Genomic DNA, 19,681 nt, shown 5'->3' on the forward strand with positions numbered 1-19,681 from the left:
CCTGTGCAGTGCTTTTCCAAGTAGTACCCCGCAATGGCCTTGCACCAGCTCCAGTGACTTTCTGCAGCTACTCCTGCTGAAACCTGGAGCTGCCTGAACCTCTCCAGCTGGTCCAGAGCGTCAACCGATGGCCTCAACTTACCTGCAAAAGGAGACATTAGTAAACTCATTGCCTGAATTTATATGCATTTTTAAAGTATTTCTCAATTGATTCCCAAGGTGCGTAATTACACACAAAAATTATATTTTTGCTAAACACCAAAAATTCATAACTTGAAAAGTATTTTCCTGATTTTTATGATCTTGGTCTTAAAAAAATAAATAAAAAATCTGAAGTATTTTTGTAAATTGGTCTCAAGTTATTCTTCTGAGTGTGTGTCTTGCTTTATTGGTACTGCGAGTATAACAAATGCTTTGCCCTTCTCCACACTTAGCCTAACAGCTCGAGCATGCTAGCAATAAAATAGAGCATTACCTTAAATTGAAAAAGAGGGGAATTTAGGCAGAAGACAGGTGAAATAAAGTCTCCTGGGTCTGTTGGCATGCATGGTTATACTGCTGCAGACTCTTCTTTCAGCCCTCAGTGGTCTGTTATATTGCCAGAGCCTCTCTTGCCTGCCCTGCATGGTTGGTTTGTGCCCCCGCCACCCTTTCCCCTGCCCTCCATACTCCCTTGTGCTGCCACTGCCTCTCCCGCCTGCCCAACGTGGCCACCTTGTTGCCTCTGCACCCTCCTCCCTGCCCTCAATTGTCTGAGTACATGCCCCTGTATTCTGGCTCCCCACGGTATTCTAATGAACAACTAGATTGCTAACATTCTATATTTATTACAAAAGTGTGGCATGCCTGATGCCATCTTGACGTAATCAAAACTGTAATACCTAAAGCATTTCTTTTAGAAATTAAAAAAAACGAGAGGGTCCATAGAAATGATATTTAGTGCTCTAAAAAACTAAAACGAGGATATCTTTTCTGAGTTCTCAAATAGCAACAAAGCACTTTTAAATTATTTGCTATCTTGATTTTTTTTAGCCAGTTGATCACTTGATCATATGTTGCACTTAGGGATAGAATAAGGTGTTATGGCCAGAGCTGCAGACTTTGCAACTGGGGAACGAGGTTTGAGTTTCAGCGTCACCTCAACGTCCTGTGATTCTGGGCAAATCACTTAATCTCTCTACGCCTAAAGCCCAAAAGGAATATGTCCTTGTGTAATGTAACTGATGTCCATGTAAACCAATCCAATACTTTTGGGTCAAATCTGTGCTATCTAAACTGCGAAACAACCCAAAGAAGTGTTTTGTACACGTCTGCCACTGGGGTATAATTCAGCAACATCTGGGTGATATTTGTGCAACCCTGTAAACACTAAACATCCCATGAGTCAGAGTCAACATCTCCATGGTAATCATAAACCAATGATAGCACAGTCCGAACCTCCATATAAAAGTGAAGATAGAAATGCATAATCCTCGCCTCCGGTCCTGACATAGAATCGTCCTGGCCTGCTTCATGAATGGCTCATTGTAGGAGGCTGGCCTGGCTTGTAGTGGGTACCAAGGGGTACTTACACTCTGTACCAGGTCCAGTTATCCCTTATTAGTGTAGAAGAGGTGTTTCTAGCAGCTTAGGCTGATAGAAGGTAGCTATGGAAGAGCAGCTTAGGCTGAACTAGGAGACATGTAAAGCTCCTACTATACCACTGGTGTCATATGCACAATATCATAAGAAAACACAATACACAGAGGGGGTCATTCCTACATTGGCGGGCGGCGGTCGCCGCCCGCCAAGCGGGAACCGCCACTTGGCCGCTCCGCGGTCAAAAGACCGTGGAGGCCATTCTGGCTTTCCCGCTGGGCCGGCGGGCGCCCGCCAAGGGAGCGCCCACCGGCCCAGCGGGAAAGGCCCTGCAACCCAGAAGCTGGCTCCGAATGGAGCCGGCGGTGTTGCAGGGGTGTAACGGGTGCAGTTGCACCCGTTGCGATTTTCACTGTCTGCTAAGCAGACAGTGAAAATCATGCTGGGGCCCTGTTAGGGGGCCCCTGCACTGCCCATGCCAGTGGCATGGGCAGTGCAGGGCCCCCCAGGGGCCCCACGACACCCGTTCCCGCCATCCTGTTCCTGGCGGTAAAAACCGCCAGAACAGGGTGGCGGGAAGGGGGTCGGAATCTCCATGGCGGCGCTGCTTGCAGCGCCGCCATGGAGATTCAGCCCAGACAGGGGAAATCTGGCAGGAAACCGCCAGATCCCCTTTTCTGACCGCGGCTTTACCGCCGCGGTCAGAATGGGCAGGGAAGCACCGCCAGCCTGTTGGCGGTGCTTCCGTCATTTTAGCCCTGTCGGTCGGCACTTTATTTTTATGACGATATGCCAAAAGTATCTCAGTGAGTACCCTCAGTATGAGGATAAGTTATATACACAAGATATATGTACACAAACCAAAATTAGGTAAGTAATAGCAAGAAAAGTAATGCAAATAGTGTAGAATTACAATAGATGGCAATAGGAGCACATAGGTATGGGGCAACACAAACCATATACTCCAAAAGTGGAATGCGAACCTCGAATGGACCCCAAACCTATGTGAGGGTTGCTGGGACTGTAAGAAAACAGTGAGGGTTAGAAAAATGCCCCACCCCAAGACCCTGAAAGGTAGGTGTAAAGTGCACCTACTACCCCTAGAACACAGAAGTTGTGATAGGGGGATTCTGCAGGAAGAACAAACACCAGCAATGCAACAACAGTGGATTTCCGGACTTGAGTACCTGTAAGACAAGGGGACCAAGTCCAATAGTCGCGACAGTGTCGAGAGTGGGCAGGAGCCCAGGAAATGCCAGCTGAGGGTGCAAGGAAGCTGCCACCGGTTGGAAGAAGCTTGGTGTTCTGCAAGAAAGGAGAGGACTAGGGACTTCTCCTTTGGAAGACGGATGTCCTACGTCGCAATGAAGCTTGCAGAGGTGTTCCCATGCAGAAAGACAGCAAACAAGCCTTGCTAGCTGCAAGGGTCTGGGTATAGGTTTTTGGGTGCTGCTGTGGCCCAGGAGGGACCAGGGTGTCGCCACTTGGAGGAGGAGACGGAGGGGGCACCCCCAGCAACTCAGGGAGCCCTCACAGAAGTAGGCAGCACCCGCAGAAGTACCCTAACAGGCACTTGGAAGAAGGGTGAACCGGAGTCCACGCGAAGTCACAAAAGGGAGTCCCACGACGCCGGAGGACAACTCAGAAGGTTGTGCACTGCAGGAAGGAGTGTCGGGGACCCAGGCTTGCTGTGCACGAAGGAAACCTTGGAAGAGTGCACAGGAGCCGGAGCAGCTGCCAATCACGCGGTACACAGCTTTGCAGTCTAGCGTGGGGAGGCAAGGACTTACCTCCACCAAACTTGGACTGAAGAGTCACTTGACTGTGGGAGTCACTTGGACATAGTTGCTGTGTTCCAGGGACCACGCTCGTCAGGTTGAGAGGGGGCCCAGAGGACCAGTGTAGCAGTCTTTTGGTGCCTGTGTTAGCAGGGGGCGATTCCGTCGACCCACAGGAGATTTCTTTGGAGCTTCTGGTGCAGGGTGAAGGTAGGCTACCCCCAGAGCATGCACTACCTGGAAACAGTCGAGAAAGCCGGCAGGATGAGGCGCTACAATGTTGCTGGTAGTCGTCTTGCTACTTTGTTGCGGTTTTGCAGGCGTCCTGAGCAGTCAGCGGTCGATCCTTTGGTAGAAGGTGAAGAGGGAGATGCAGAGGAACTCTGGTGAGCTCTTGCATTCGTTATCTAAAGAATTCCCCAAAGCAGAGACCATAAATAGCCAGAAAAGGAGGTTTGGCTTCCAAGGAAGGAGGATTGGCTACCAAGAGAGGTAACAGCCTATCAGAAAGAGCCTCTGACGTCACCTGCTGGCACTGGCCACTCAGAGTCGTCCAGTGTGCCCCCAACACCTCTGTTTCCAAGATGGCAGAGGTCTGGGACACACTGGAGGAGCTCTGGGCACCTCCCCTGGGAGGTGCAGGTCAGGGGAGTGGTCACTCCCCTTTCCTTTGTCCAGTTTTGCACCAGAGCAGGGCTGGGGGATCCCTGAACCGGTGTAGGCTGGCTTATGCAGAGATGGGCACCATCTGTGCCCATCAAAGCATTTCCAGAGGCTGGGGGAGGCTACTCCTCCTCAGCCTTCACACCTATTTCCAAAGGGAGAGGGTTTAACACCCTCTCTCAGAGGAAATCCTTTATTCTGCCTTCCTGTGCCAGGGCTGACTGGACCCCAGGAGGGCCGAAACCTGTTTGAGGGGTTGGCAGCAGCAGCAGCTGCTGCAGTGGAGATACCGGAAAGGCAGTTTGTGAGTATCCGGGTACTGTGCTAGAGACCCGGGGATCATGGAATTGTCCCCCCAATCCCAGAATGGGATTGGGTTGACAATTCCATGAACTTAGACATGTTACATGGCCATGTTCGGAGTTACCATTGTGACGCTATAGAAAGGTAGTGACCTATGTATAGTGCACGTGTGTAATGGTGTCCCCGCACTCACAATGTCCAGGGAATTTGCCCTGAACGATGTGGGGGCACCTTGGCTAGTGCCAGGGTGCCCACACACTAAGTAACTTTGCACCCAACCTTCACCAGGTGAAGGTTAGACATATAGGTGACTTATAAGTTACTTATGTGCAGTGGTAAATGGCTGTGAAATAACGTGGACGTTATTTCACGCAGGCTGCTTTGGCAGGCCTGTGTAAGAATTGTCAGAGCTCCCTATGGGTGGCAAAAGAAATGCTGCAGCCCATAGGGATCTCCTGGAACCCCAATACCCTGGGTACCTCAGTACCATATACTAGGGAATTATATGGGTGTACCAGTATGCCAATGTGAATTGGTAAATTTAGTCACTAGCCTGTTAGTGACAAATTTGGAAAGCAGAGAGAACATAACCACTGAGGTTCTGGTTAGCAGAGCCTCAGTGTGACAGTTAGTCACCACACAGGGAACACATACAGGGCACATACTATGACCACTGGGGCCCTGCCTGGCAGGGTCCCAGTGACACAGGGCCTAAAACAACATACATACAGTGAAATATGGGGGTAACATGCCATGCAAGATGGTACTTTCCTACACTCATACACAACAAGACGCTTGGGCCCACTTTTTTGGGAATATTTTATGAAGTTGTGTCAAACGGTGCCAAAGATGCAGGCAAGTCAAAAAACACTTTTTCTAGGGAAACTAGGTCCTAACTATAACTACGTACTCGCAACCACCAGCAGTTAGTATGTGTGTGTATATGTATATATTATAAATCTATATATAAATTTCTGTCTGACGGCGTTGCTGTTGTGCTGCCAAAATGAGGATAGTCCCATTGCGACGCTTTGCCACCGTGTTGTAACCAATGTCCACTTTTTCTTTGGTTTATAAACAAAGAGGACAGCACTCAGAAAGGTCATTCTGCAGGGTGAATTTATTAAGTGAACAACAAAGAATGCGTCTCAGCACTGCGTGCATTTCTCAACCAGGGAGGCATCATCACCCACATGTGATATCGTTCCACCAATCACATTGTGTTGTCTCGTCGGTTCTCATTATCTTAATGAGGCTGCTGGATTCGGGCGGCAGTATCACCTGAATTGTGGGGAACTGAGTCTAATCCCAAATCATGTGACAATTGTCGGCCTAATCCATTACCGGCCAACTAGCAGCACCTTCATCCTTCCAAGGGCAGGGATGATTTGTGGCAATCCGGCACAGCACAAGCATGACTTCTCAGTGAAATCGTGGTGTATCAGGTCTCATCTTTTTTCTCTGAGTTACATTAGACTAACACATGCAAAGACAAACAGGCAGAAAATGGTTCAGTAAGATTTATTGAAGCAGCTGTGTCTTAGATAAAATGGCATGAATTGCAACAATTAGAATGATGAAACACGCTAGAAGCAAAATGGTGACAAGAAAAGTGAAATACAGGAAAAGTCCCACCATACTGTCACTATGCGTAATATACTGTATGTGGTTCCTACCTAAGCTATGTTAGAGCACAGCGTGATAAGCCCTAATCCGCCCTTCAGGATTCCACCCTGGGAAGACATCATCCCCCATACTTGAGCAAGGAAGCCTGGTGTTTAGAGGGACACCATCCCCATGTAGGCCAGGGAACCGGTGGTCTCAGCAAGCAGTTGTAGCAAAGTCAATCAGCATGCGGTCGTGGTAATTTGGCTGAATTCTAACTCTAACGTGCATGGGAGAGGGAAGTGCTTTTATAATAAAACCGCTGATATTCTGAGACAATGTCCCCGTGTAAGGATGTGTATGTTTCTGTGAATGTTGTAGATACTTTTCTGGCAACCCTATCTTGCTGCAGCCTTGAGGAAATCACAAAGTGAAAAGAATGTCTTGCTAGAAACCCAATGCTTTCCAAGGCGAAAGAACAACTAGATAAAGAAAATAAAACAGCACCACGAATGCGGCCGATTATGAAATAATAAAAATGAAGCAGAAGATGATGTAACTGGGCGAAAGGGCACAAGCGGCAGCCTAGTTGCTGAAATAATGTGCCTAGAAACATTTCTAAAATGGCTATACAGCACCCTCCCCTTGCTGGTTCAAAGGTGGTAAAAAGTCTAACATAAAACTATAAAAGCAATTCTCTAAAAACCTACATAAATAAATGTCAATAATGACAAGTTAAAACACACATGAGCATGTAAAATGTTGGAAAAGGGTCAATTTAAAATGTTACCAGTGGCGCCAATTAAACCAAATTTCAAAGGTCAATGTCATTTTTAAAATCTCCATTTACTCAAGGGACAATTGAAGCAAGGAAATGTTCCACTTTGGCAGGTGGTAAAGTAATCAAATTGTTGCCAAGAAAAACCAAAGAGCACTCATGTTCTAAAGCCTGACCTCCACCTGAGGCAGTAGCATTCTGTGTTGTGCCCAATGTTGAGTTAAGAGCTGCATGATCCACGAAAGGCAACACATAGACAGCTTCTGTAGCAAATGCACCCTCAATACGCATGTCTGGTAATAGATCAGCGTTTTATGAAAGTAAGTGCTGCATAGAAAGGCACGTTTAGTGCAGATTCGAAAAAAAGGCACCAGCTGCATCAAAACACGGGCTGCACACAATCCAAAACCGGTCTGAATGACAGAGACCAGTTGCACCCAGTTCCTCCAGTAGTGGTGCTCCGAAGTACTGCATCATGCGTTCACGCCACCGTTGTGCTGGTGGAAGCGCCATCACTCCTCCTTGTTGTTAATGGACAGCATTTGCGAAGAGAAGAAAAAAATAGCAACAGCAAGATGCCACCTATTATAGCCAAAGTAAGTGGAAATCCCCCGAAAATACTCAAAAATATTGAGTGTATGGCTGAAGGTATTAAGCCAACTATAGAGGAAAAGGTGTGAAGGAAACCAGAACCAACAGCCTTAAAGAAATGTACAATCCCAGTAGTACTGGAGACATTGAAAATGTGTCCTACAAGTTCACAAAAGTGTCTCGTAAAGTTTGTATTTAAAAGGTTCTGTATTTCTGCAGATGACCTCGCCACTAGGAGAGCATAGGTCTTGCGTGCAGATTTCGGCGCCACATGTTTTTGAAACAATAAAGCCTTTAATTTGCTCAACTTGTCAAAATTCACATTTAAAGTAGCAATGTGAGGCCAAATATCTGCTACTTTTGTCTGTTGTGTAGGAGGAAAAAACATTCCAGCAACAGGTGACAATTTGGGAGGTGAAATGACATAAGCTATTCCAGCTCACATTCCTTAACAGCTCTCACTGTTAAGACGCACATAGCTTCCAATAGAGAACAGCTGGAACGCAGGTCTAATCAGGGGACTGGAACGCACTCAAAATAGCAAACTAATTTTCCTGCTGAAACGTTACCCACCCGGTGCAAGGACAGCTGCTTGCAAACCATCGAGTGGCTCACTGAAGTCTCGCATTCAGTGCCGCTAAGAAAGACCTCCTTCATGCCATTGAAACATTTATGCGAAAAGGGAAGCTCCCACACCTCATGGATGTAACTATCTCCTAGCCTGTCAAATTAAATGTTGAAAATATGTCCCTTGCGCTAACGTGTTGCCAGGGAGCGCAACCTGGTTTCAGTGTTTATAGTGTCCAACCCAACTGCATAATGGACCTTAGCTGGATCTGTCCATGGTGTAAAAAAGACATGTCACTTTGCACAATGTCTATAGCAGAAGACCCAATGTTACTTAAAGTGTATATGCAGTCGGACAAGGTGTTAATTCCATTATCTACAACGGCTAATGCTTTCTGTAAATTTTCCTGATCTATTTGCCAAAACTGGGCAGCAGCTTCCTATCAGGAAAGTTTCAAAATTTCATTGTAGACTGCATATAAGAAGTGCTTTTTACATTGGCTTCTGGGGCCTAGCAGGAAATCCTGCAAGTCTGGAGACTGAGGTGTTCTTTAACAGCATCTAGTGAGGAACTTTTTAACCATTTCTGGCATAATTTCCCTACACTGTATGTTGTTACTATACACAAATGTTCTGATGACACTTTTCGAAGGTCTGGCCTATTTGTTTTAAAGCCACCTGTGGAGCTTACAAAAGGTGCATGACAACCATTTGTGTCTACTGGCCACAATAACACCCACCGGGATATAGAAGTGATGTGTCAAATGTTCTATTTTGGTCACATTCATCAAGCTGATCTTCAGTTGCATTAATTTATTTTTGCCATTTGTAACATTTAGCAGGGGCAGGGATAGTGGGCACATTGAAGTCCTCAAATTTAGACAAACCTAAACAACTTGTCTGTTGTACAGTTTCATCTAAAAATATATCAGTTAATACAATATGTTGCATTTCCATCACTGCCAGTCTAAAATATTATGACTCAGCATTGTTAACATTGTGCCCAGAAAAATATGCAGACTTTTCAGAATATGTTTTAGAACTCCCCACTGGTGGAGTTGGACAAGGTTCCCATTGTGTGTAATTAAAAATAGTCTTTGGGGTACGTGCTCTGTGAATGTAATAATGTCCATAATAAATATAACAGAAAATATCTACATAATTTTCTTTTGATTGATAAACATCTTCACTTTCAAATACAGTAAAATATTATAATTCAGATAACACAGAATCAATTGTTTTTACATCCCAATCTTTAGAAACAACTCCAGGTGAAAAAAAAAATGGAGTTGGAATAACCTCCGTCTGGCCGTATATATCAAAGGGTACTTTAACCCAAACAATCCCATCAGGAATTAGTATGGCAGAAATGTTCACTAGGGACAAGTTCCTGCAGACCTTATGGGAAGAAAAATTTGGTTTTAGGACCTCATCCACCAGTTCACCTGTAGAGCATTCAGGAAGGTATTGACCATGTATTAGTAGAAAAAAGAGGAAGACAAACCCATTCCAAAAAAGGGTGGCAAGTACAGGTAATAACGGCCACAAATAGTTCCATGGAAGAATCAAATAGTTAATTTTGAGCCAAATGATCAGCTTACGTGCTCTTGACAGTCTTGTTGCAGAAGAAGCAGATGAGTCGATGAAAGTATCATTGAAGTCGGGAAAGTATCCAGAAGCAGTTTTTGCAAAAACTGGAGCCATGTTTGGAAGGGGAGAGCTGGCAGAAGTCTCCTTTGGTGGTTCATAGTAGATTATTCCATCCGTTTGTGTAGAATTTGAGTAGAACTGGTCAAATTGTTGAAGTAACTTGTCGCAGAAAAAGTTAATGGGACTAATGAAAGATAATTTTCAACCCTTCCCAAGCTCGCAGAGGTGTCAGCATTGCTGATCAAAACCTGTAAATCTGTTGTGAGAGGGATTCAGGTACCACCCAGGACTCCTCTAGGTATGTTGTGCAGGATCGGCCATATGGTGTAGCTTGACATTGTCGATAGAAACAAAGCAATTTTCTTTAGAACCAGGAAGCGGTGGCAGAAAGTCAGTTCTGGGACCATGTATCCTCAGGACTGGAACTGGTGCATGATAGGAAGGACTAAACTCCTTTTTCACAGCAATCTTTTCACGCACTAGATCCCCAACTTTGGGAATCTAGCAGGTAGGTATTATTGGTGCATCCCCTATTCCTAAGGAGGCAGCACTGGCAGATGCCTATTCATCATGGAACTGCTGTAAGTCCTGCAAGACAGTGACTTGTTCATTTATGTCAAAAGGTGTATCTGCCGCCTCCGCACCAGGACCATCAAGATCTGGAACATACATTTATGTTCTGAACAGGCATTCATATGAGGTACGCCCCCCCTCCAGGACCTTCCGGGCAGATTATTAAGTGCTCTCTGGACTTCATACAGGTTATTAAGCCATCTATGACCCAGGCCTAGTACACTGGCTGTTGGGGATTGCTTTAAATCATGGTTTCTTTGCTCCACTACACTATTTTCCTTGGGATGAAATGGTGATGAATAATATAGTTGGATCCCTAACAAATCCATGGTATCATGAATGCCCTAGAGGCAAAAGCAGGGCCCTGGTCCGAGTGGAAAGCCGTAAATGCATACGTGCCAATAAAGACTTGCAAATCTTTAATACCAGTTAGAGCGTCGTGGCCAAACCCATAGAAATCTGGAGCATGAGTCAGCAGCAACTAAGATATATTGTGCGGGGGGACCACAATAGTCCAAGTACACACATTGTAAGGGTTTATTGGAAATGAAGAGGGGTGACTGCGGTGGGCGTTTGACAGTCTATCCTTTTATTTGCTGACAGATGTCACAGCATAGGACATATTGCTTGGTCTGTTTGTATAAACCTGGCCACCGGTAGCGTCCTTGTAACAGTGAAATAATAGCTGCATGGGCAGAAGCAACTCCCTCATGCGCTGCTTTAATCAACTCTGGTCTTTGTTCCTTGTTGGGATCACACGATCCCCCACCCCTGGTATTGTCACCAGAGCAGTATTGTGGCTAGATATGTGGTAGGAATATTTAGCAGGATAGGCCTTTGGCATTGGATTGCTTTCATCTGAAGCTTTCACAGCAGCTAGTGTTTCATCATCTAACCTCGTCCATGAACGTGTTATTGCAGCAACAGAAGCCTTAGCTACTGCTGACTTGGCCGCTCCAACAGCCAAGGTATTGCCAGTAATGTGTTTTCCAACACATTGATGTCCCAGTGTATGTACAACATGGGCATTAGGTAGCGTTTCCTTTAGATCCACTACTTTCCCTCACAGGAGTCTATGTTTAATGGTGTTGACTTTTGAAACTCTGAACCCATTCTGGCGCCAGTAATGCAGGTATAAATTGAAGGACTGGACACAGTAATACGAATCACAGACAATTAATAGTAACTGTTCTGGATCCGTTTGTTTCAGTGCCATCACCAGAGCCTTAAGCTCTGCTGACTATGCAGTGCAATCCCCTCACGTCTTCTTGTAAGTGTGTTGTGGATGAAATTCACCATCTTTAATGTAGCCACTCACAACCATACAAGCGTTGGAGTATTGATATTTAGTGCCTGCCTCGGGCTGGGCTGAGCCATCAGTGTACATTATTATTTGATATTGTTCAATAGGCAATGTGTTTTCAGGAACTGGATATTCAAGTTCATATTGTAGAAATTTTTGAGTTTGGATTTTTTAAAATCAAAAACATAGTCAACATCAGTGGCCGTCAGAGACGTTGCCATTGAATCCAACGTGGATGTAGTGCATTAGCATTAGGAACGCTGGCTTTGGTGACAGCCTCAAGGGCTGGGATCGGAGATATGACAAAGATGCATTTCGCAGGGGCCAGAAGTCTCTCTTTGTACACAGCCATCCAAACAGCTGTCAGGATTTTTTCTGTGGGAGCAAAGCGTTGTTTAGCTGTGGAATACAGGTGTGATTTGTATGCTATAGGGACGGTATCACCTTCATTGAATGTTCCATAGGTGAAACCAATGGCACCAGCAATTACTCTGATAACCAAATGTGTTTTGCGGTCTCTTGTGTGTAAGTGCTTAGCTGCAAGCATGTCTTGTTGCAAAGCTCGGAGAATACATGTGTGTTCGACTGCCCTATATGTGCTTGAAAAGTCAGGATGTATTAAGTCGTATAATGGTTAATGCATTGTGCATAGTCTGGAAAGTATGTTCTGCCAAAGTTTAAAAAGCCCAACAGTGACTGGAGTTTTTTATAGTGTTTGGTGGTTGTAGTTGTGGGCATTTTTCAAAAAATTGAAGCGCTAGGCTCTTGTCTTCATTTGATAATTCGTATCTGAAAAACAGGACAGCTAGGAAGGCTATTTTTGTTTTTTTTTATATATTTAATTTGTAGACTAATTACATGTTATAGGAGATCATCATATCATCTACGTAGGACAATGCCTCAGGGACGATGTCATGTAAAATTGAAGTAACACAAGCTGAAAACAATCCTGGACTGTTTTTGTACCTTTGTAGGAGATGGCAAAATATTTTCTGAGAGCCTAGTGCTCTAAAACATGTTAAGACCCTACTTTCAGGTGCTATATTTTGGCAGAAAAACCTGTTGGATATATCCAGGGTTGTTTTGTATTTTTGGCACTATATTGTGGGGTAGGATGGAAACTAGAGCATTGCAAGATGCTATTACCCGTCCTGGGTTTCCTGTGTAAGACTATTTCCAATTTATGATTCACCACCATGACTCTGACATCTAAAAACTCCATCTCTCTCTCATTTATGGTGCACGTAATTTGAGATTCAAGTAATTCTCATTAAGACTTCCCATAAATTCTTCTGCACTATTCCAGTCTCCTCTCCAAATTACAATAACATCATATATACAGCACAGCCATGAAGATATATATGGCTGCCACCTATCCAATGAAGGAGGGGGGGTCTGATGAGGACCTGCTCCTCTAACCAGCCCATATGCAAATTTGCATAACTGGGGGCAAAACAGGTCCCTATCGCAGTTCCCCCATTGTTATTTCAAAGATGCGATTGTCAAAAAAGAAGATATTGGGGGTCATTCTGACCTCGGCGGTAAAAGGCGCTTACCGCCGGTCAGAAGACCGCCATAACACCGCCGCGGTAAACCGCCACGGTCATTCTGACCCGCAACTGCCAAACCGCCGAAAACCCGACATCCTCAATAATCTGCCACACCAAAGGTCAGCGAAAAAATGGCGCTGACCAAACCTCCACCGTCGCCAACAGAAATACGCCCATACCATTCCGACCCACAAATCCATGCGGCGGTCTTTCAAACGCGGTATTCCATTGGCGGTACACACCGCCGCGGTCAAAATACACACACCCATAGAAAACTCAGCCACATTGGTCAGTTCAAAATACACACACCTGATACACATACTAACACCACTCCCACACACCCAACACAATATAAAAAACACACCCACATCACCCACAAGCCCCTACCACCCAAAATCATTGACGAAGGCTAGAGACAGAGCACAGAATAGACAATCCCACAACACAGAGGCACACAACACCATCACCCACACAGAATCCACGCACCAAACACCACACACCACCACACGCACCACACTCATCACCACAAACGCCACCCCACACCTCAACCACACCACCCCATGGCACCCCAAAGACACCCCAGGTTCAGTGACGCCGAACTCAGGGTCATGGTGGAGGAAATGTCCGTGTAGAGCCCCAGCTCTTCGGGGCACAGGTGCAGCACACCACAATTGCCAGGAAGATGGAGCTATGGCAAAGGATAGTGGACAGGGTCAACGCGGTGGGACAGCATCCACGCAATCGGGAGGACATCAGGAAGAGATGGAACGACCTACGGGGGAAGGTGCGTTCCATGGTATCAAGGCACAACATAGCGGTGCAGAAGACTGGGGGCGGACCCCCACCTACTCCCCCAGAATTTACCGCGTGGGAGGAGGAAGTCTTGCACATCCTGCATCCTGAGGGCCTCGCAGGAGTAGGCGGAGGAATGGACTCTGGTAAGGCAAATCTTCACTACTGCTTCCCACCCCCACCCCACCTGAATGCCAAATCATACCCCCACCCTCACCCCCCTCCCCCATCACACCAACCCCTAGCAAAAGCCTCACCATCACAACCCACCCATCCCAACACCAAGCCCTGCATGCGACCCCAAAGCATGGACACCCATCACCAAAGCATGCCCACTGCACCCCCACATCACCCCCACAAGCCACCCTCACAAAAGCCCCCACAAGGAAATGCCTGCACATGGGTACACGGACACCCACCCATCACACGAAATGCCACACACAGAAGCAATAACCATACCTTTATACCCCTGCAGGACCCGAACGCCACCACACCGCCATGGAGGGTCCAGAGATGTCCATCCCACCCCCAGAAGAGGCCCCCAGCGATGACAGCAGCTCTGTCTCCCTGGAGCCAGACGACCAGCCCGGCCCATCGGGGACCTCTGGACAGTCGGTTCCCCACAGACAGCCACAGGCTACACCAGACCCAACCCCCTCTGGGAACACCAGCATAGCTCCCACCCAGCGGGCCCATGCCTCTGTCTCCAGGGCACGTAAATCAGCGGTGTGTCCACCACTACAGGGCACCCAGGTTGACCCACCACCCCAACAACAACAGGGACCTGGGGGCAGTGGTAGTGGGCACACCGGCCAGGGGACAGAGGCCCAGGAACACAGGGGAACTGGGAGGGCTGCTGTGCGACAGGGGGGGGACAGGCCCAGGGAACCGACTCTCCAAGAGGCCCTCTCCACCATCATGGGAGCATACCACCGCTCCCAGGAGACGATGGCGACGGTACTGGCCCGGTTCCAGGAGATCCAGGAACTGCAGGAGGAACGGTACATGGGGTTCAGGGAGGAACTGAGGAACATCGGTTCCGCAATGGGGACCATCGTCCTGGCCCTTACCCAGATCGTCACCACATTGCGGGACCATGTGGCACCCCAAAGGGCCCCTGTCACTAGCCCAGGCCAGGAACAGCCTACCACCTCCGCCGGCGCCAGTGGACAGGAGGCCCCCACACAATGACAGGCCACCAGAACCCCACCTCCTGCAGAAGAAGAACCACCCCGCAAGCGGAACCTGAGATCTCACAAGAAGACGGAGTAGGATTGCAAGACCCCCGCCAGCCTAAGATACCCCCTGATGTCATCCCACTGTCCCACATTGTCACCCTGTCCAACCTTGAACTGCCCCTGCTCCATCCTTCCACAGGCATATGGACAATGCACCTGTGCGACTGAGAACTGGACTCTGCCATGGACATTACTCCACCCCCACCCATCCCCGCTTCCCAATCATTTACCTATATCTAGCACTTTAAATAAATCACTTATTCCACTTAAATAAACAGGAGTCTGCTTGTATTCTTAACAAATGTATTACACATAACGGTTCAATAATGTCCAGTTACTTTGTGATGACAACATACCAATTTCAATAAGCTTTAGTCCATGGGCAAACAAAGCTGAAGTCAGGCAGTGGGTCATACAGCTCTGAAAAGGGAAGGGAAAGTCACAAATCAGTTAACAGGAACTGGGGGGAAACACAGACAGTGGAGACGCATGAGGCCTTAAGTAAATGTAAATTGGGGTGGCTGTTTCTTACCTGTGTGCTACTGAAAGTATTGGTGTATGACTGTATCCCTGTTGTCCGTGTCGTCCCCGTCGTCTTCCTCTTCTTCACTCCACAGGCTCCACAGCTGCAACAACACCACCATCTGGACCATCCTCCTGCAGAAAAGGCACCTGGCGTCGCAATGCAAGATTGTGAAGCATACAGCAGGCCACGATGATCTGGCACACCTTCTTTGGTGAGTACATGAGGGATCCCCCTGTCATATGCAGGCACATAAACCTGGCCTTCAGGACCCCGAAGGTCCTTTCTATGATCCTCCTAGTTCACCCATGGGCCTCATTGTAGCGTTCCTCTGCCCTTGTCCTGGGATTCCTCACTGGGGTCAGTAGCCACGACAGGTTGGGGTAACCAGAGTCACCAATTAGCCACACACGGTGTCTCTGTAGCTGTTCCATCACATAAGGGATGCTGCTATTTCGCATGACATACGCGTCATGCACTGACCCAGGGAACTTGGCATTTACATGGGAGATGTACTGGTCAGCCAAACAGACCACCTGGACATTCATCGAATGATAACGTTTTCTGTTTCGGTACACCTGCTCACTGTCTTTGGGGGGAACCAAAGCCACATGAGAGGATAGGAAATATACACAAGATATATGTACACAATAGCAAAAATATGCAGTATAGTCTTAGAAAACAGTGCAAACAATGTATAGTTACAATAGGATGCAATGGGGACACATAGGGATAGGGGCAACACAAACCATATACTCCAAAAGTGGAATGCGAACCACGAATGGACCCCAAACCTATGTGACCTTGTAGAGGGTCGCTGGGACTATTAGAAAAAAGTGAGAGTTAGAAAATTAGCCCTCCCCAAGACCCTGAAAAGTGAGTGCAAAGTGCACTAAAGTTCCCCTAAGGACAAAGAAGTCGTGTTAGAGGAATAATGCAGGAAAGACACAAACCAACAATGCAACAACTGTGGATTTCCAATCTAGGGTACCTGTGGAACAAGGGGACCAAGTCCAAAAGTCACAAGCAAGTCGGAGATGGGCATATGCCCAGGAAATGCCAGCTGTGGATGCAAAGAAGCTTCTACTGGACAGAAGAAGCTGAGGTTTCTGCAGGAACGAAAAGGGCTAGAGACTTCCCCTTTGGTGAACGGATCCCTCTCGCCGTGGAGAGTCGTGCAGAAGTGTTCTCCCGCCGAAAGAACGCCAACAAGCCTTGCTAGCTGCAAATTGTGCGGTTAGCGTTTTTGGACGCTGCTGTGGCCCAGGAGGGACCAGGAGGTCGCAAATTGGACCAGGAGGTAGAGGGGACGTCGAGCAAGACAAGGAGCCCTCTTAGCAGCAGGTAGCACCCGGAGAAGTGCCAGAAACAGGCACTACGAGGATGCGTGAAACGGTGCTCACCCGAAGTTACACAAAGGAGTCCCACGTCGCCGGAGACCAACTTAGAAAATCGTGCAATGCAGGTTAGAGTGCCGTGGACCCACGACCCCCATTATGTTCTAAGCACCATCTCATCATTGTCAGGAGCATTTTAGTATGTTTGTAAAACTTGACTGATCTTGGATGTAAAAAATATTCTACAGCTCCGAGACCATCCTTATGCCTGATACTCATATAGAGTAATGTTACACCTAGAGAGGATTTGATTTTCAAGACTAGTCCCAAAAAAGAAATAGGAAGACACAACAATGGTTTATACCTACGTACAGCATTGCCCACTTCAGAATGAGAACCATCTTAACCAAACGCTGTCAGCTCTTTAGAAGTGATCCGGTCTTAGTCAAGGATTTACCACAGTGACCTATGTTAACGTTTAGAAAAAATAAGTCTACGACAGATACTGTGGTAAGGAGTGATGTAAGAAATATAAAGGGAGGCCATTGGCCAGCAAAGGGTGATAGTTTCCAAAAATGTATGAAATGCAAGGCCTGTAAAAATGGGGAGGACTTGAAAAAAGTAATAACTGATGGTAAAGTTCTGCACAGGTTACGGGGCTTTTTTAATTGCAAAAGCGACCATGTGATCTATATTTTGAGATGCACGTGCCCTATGCTATAGTTGGTAGCACAACACCCCAAGTACATAAACAAATTTTGCAACACTTACGTGCAATTAAGAACAAAGATAACATATATCCTGTTGCAAGGCATATAAATGAGGTCCATGGAGGTAATATAGTAGATCTTATGTACTCTGTTATCAATGGTGTGAAAAAGAATGTGTGAGAAGGGAACAGAGAGAAAAACCTGAGAATTATGGAGTCTAAATACATCATCATGTTTGATAGCAAAGAACCAGGAGGGTTGAATGCTGGGAAAACATGCATGTCCATGTTTAAGTTGTCAAATATGTATCTGGTCAGCTGCTGAGAGAAATGTACTAGAACAATTTACTGAGAATCATATGAAACTAGCCTGATAATGTAAGGCTGAACCTTGTGATAAATGTTTTGTTAGTATTTTTAAAGTGAGGTAATAGAGATAGAAATTTTTCATATTTAGAAGTTTTAATATATATTTTGTTCTTTTTGTTTACTTTTTTGCAGATCTGAAGACAAGGGTTTTCTCCTGTTTGTGTGTGTGTAATACAAGGAAAGCCATGTTAAAGTTGGCTCAGGGGACAAAGGGATAGGTTTGTCTGTTTACCCATTTGGGCTTTTTGTTTAATTGCAGAGACCAATGTAATATGATAAGATCGAAAGGTGCAGGCATGATGCCGTGCTTACAATGATTAGGCAGTGCTAGAAATGGAGTCTCTGATGGGCAGTCAGTTTGTCAGGGAAATTAAGATACAAACCTAGGATAACCCCTGCTCACTCCCTTGGTAGCTTGACACAAATACTCAGGCTTATCTCAGAGGCAATGTGTAAGGTATTTGTACAATCACCCACAGAAACACAGTGCAAAAACCAAGTCCCTTCTGTGGCCCCTCCCTGTAAGCAAACAGGAGGCATGGAAGAGGACGTCCCACTTATGCTCCACTTACGCCTCATGGGCTCTGACAGGCTGATAATCATGTCCTTCAAGGTTTGGTAGAATCTCTCAACTAAACCATTTCCTTGGGGGTGGTAAGGAGTGGTGAACTTGTAAGTCACTCCACACTCCTTCCACAGAGACTTCATATAAGTAGATATGAAGTTGGTACCCTTGTCAGGTACCACCTCCTTGGGGAACTCCTTGCGGGTAAAAAAAAAACATCAATGCCCGCCCCACTGCAGGGGCTGTGATTGATTTAACCTCTTAGCTGCTGGGCCTCCTACAAGGTTTCCCACAGAAAATAACAGCTGATATAAAAAACAGCCATTTTTCGCTACATTTTACTCTGTAACTTTTTCCTGCGATGTCAGATTTTTGAAAGCAATATACTGTTGCGTCTGCTTGACTCTTCTGGTTGCGGGATATATAGGGCTTGTAGTTTCATCAATAGTCCTAGGTACCCAGCGCCATTAAAGGAGCGGCACCTTGTAATGGGTTTTCTTTCTATACCAGGTATACAGCAATTCATTTGCTGAAATATAAAGAGTGAAAAATAGGTATCAAGAAAACCTTTGTACTGTATTTCCAAAATGGGCACAAGATAAGGTGTTGAAAAGCAGTGGTTGTTTGCACATCTTTGAATTCCGGGGTGCCCATACTAGCATGTGAATTACAGGGCACTTCTCAATTAGATGTCTTTTTTTACACACTGTTTTACATTTGGAAGGAAAAAATGTAGAGAAAGACAAGGGGCAGTAACACTTGTTTTGCTATTCTGTGTTCCCCTACGTCTCCCGATAAAAATGGTACTTCACTTGCGTAGTTAGGCCTAATGTTCGCAACAGGAAACGCCCCAAAATCAACATGGACACATCACATTTTTACATTTAAATCTGATGTGTTTTTTGCAAAGTGCCTAGCTGTAGATTTTGGCCTCTAGCTCTCACCAGGTTCTGTTACCCAGAATCCTTTGCAAACCTCAAAATTTGGCCCCAAAACACTTTTTCCTCAAATTTCGGTGAAAGAAAGTTCTGGAATCTGAGAGGAGCCACAAATGTCCTCCCACCCAGCGTTCCCCTAAGTCTCCCGATAAAAATGGTACCTCACTTGTGTAGGTAGGCCTAGTGCCCGCAACAGGAAATGCCCCGAAACACAATGTGAACACATCACATTTTCCAAAAGAAAACTGAGCTGTTATTTTGCAAAGTGCCT

At 46.2% G+C, this 19,681-nt stretch overlaps 1 protein-coding gene across 1 annotated transcript in view; it reads left to right on the forward strand.

Moving 5' to 3' along the window:
• The window catches only part of LOC138293775 (zinc finger protein 850-like), a 407,545-nt gene that overhangs the window by 332,586 nt on the left and 55,278 nt on the right, over positions 1–19,681 (forward strand). The window contains exon 5 of the mRNA XM_069233117.1: positions 5,952–5,963. Within this exon, the coding sequence (XP_069089218.1) occupies positions 5,952–5,963 (12 nt within the window). The remainder of the gene's footprint in view (positions 1–5,951; positions 5,964–19,681) is intronic.

The sequence above is a fragment of the Pleurodeles waltl genome, chromosome 4_2, assembly GCF_031143425.1.
Source record: "Pleurodeles waltl isolate 20211129_DDA chromosome 4_2, aPleWal1.hap1.20221129, whole genome shotgun sequence".
Classification (NCBI taxonomy): domain Eukaryota; kingdom Metazoa; phylum Chordata; class Amphibia; order Caudata; family Salamandridae; genus Pleurodeles; species Pleurodeles waltl.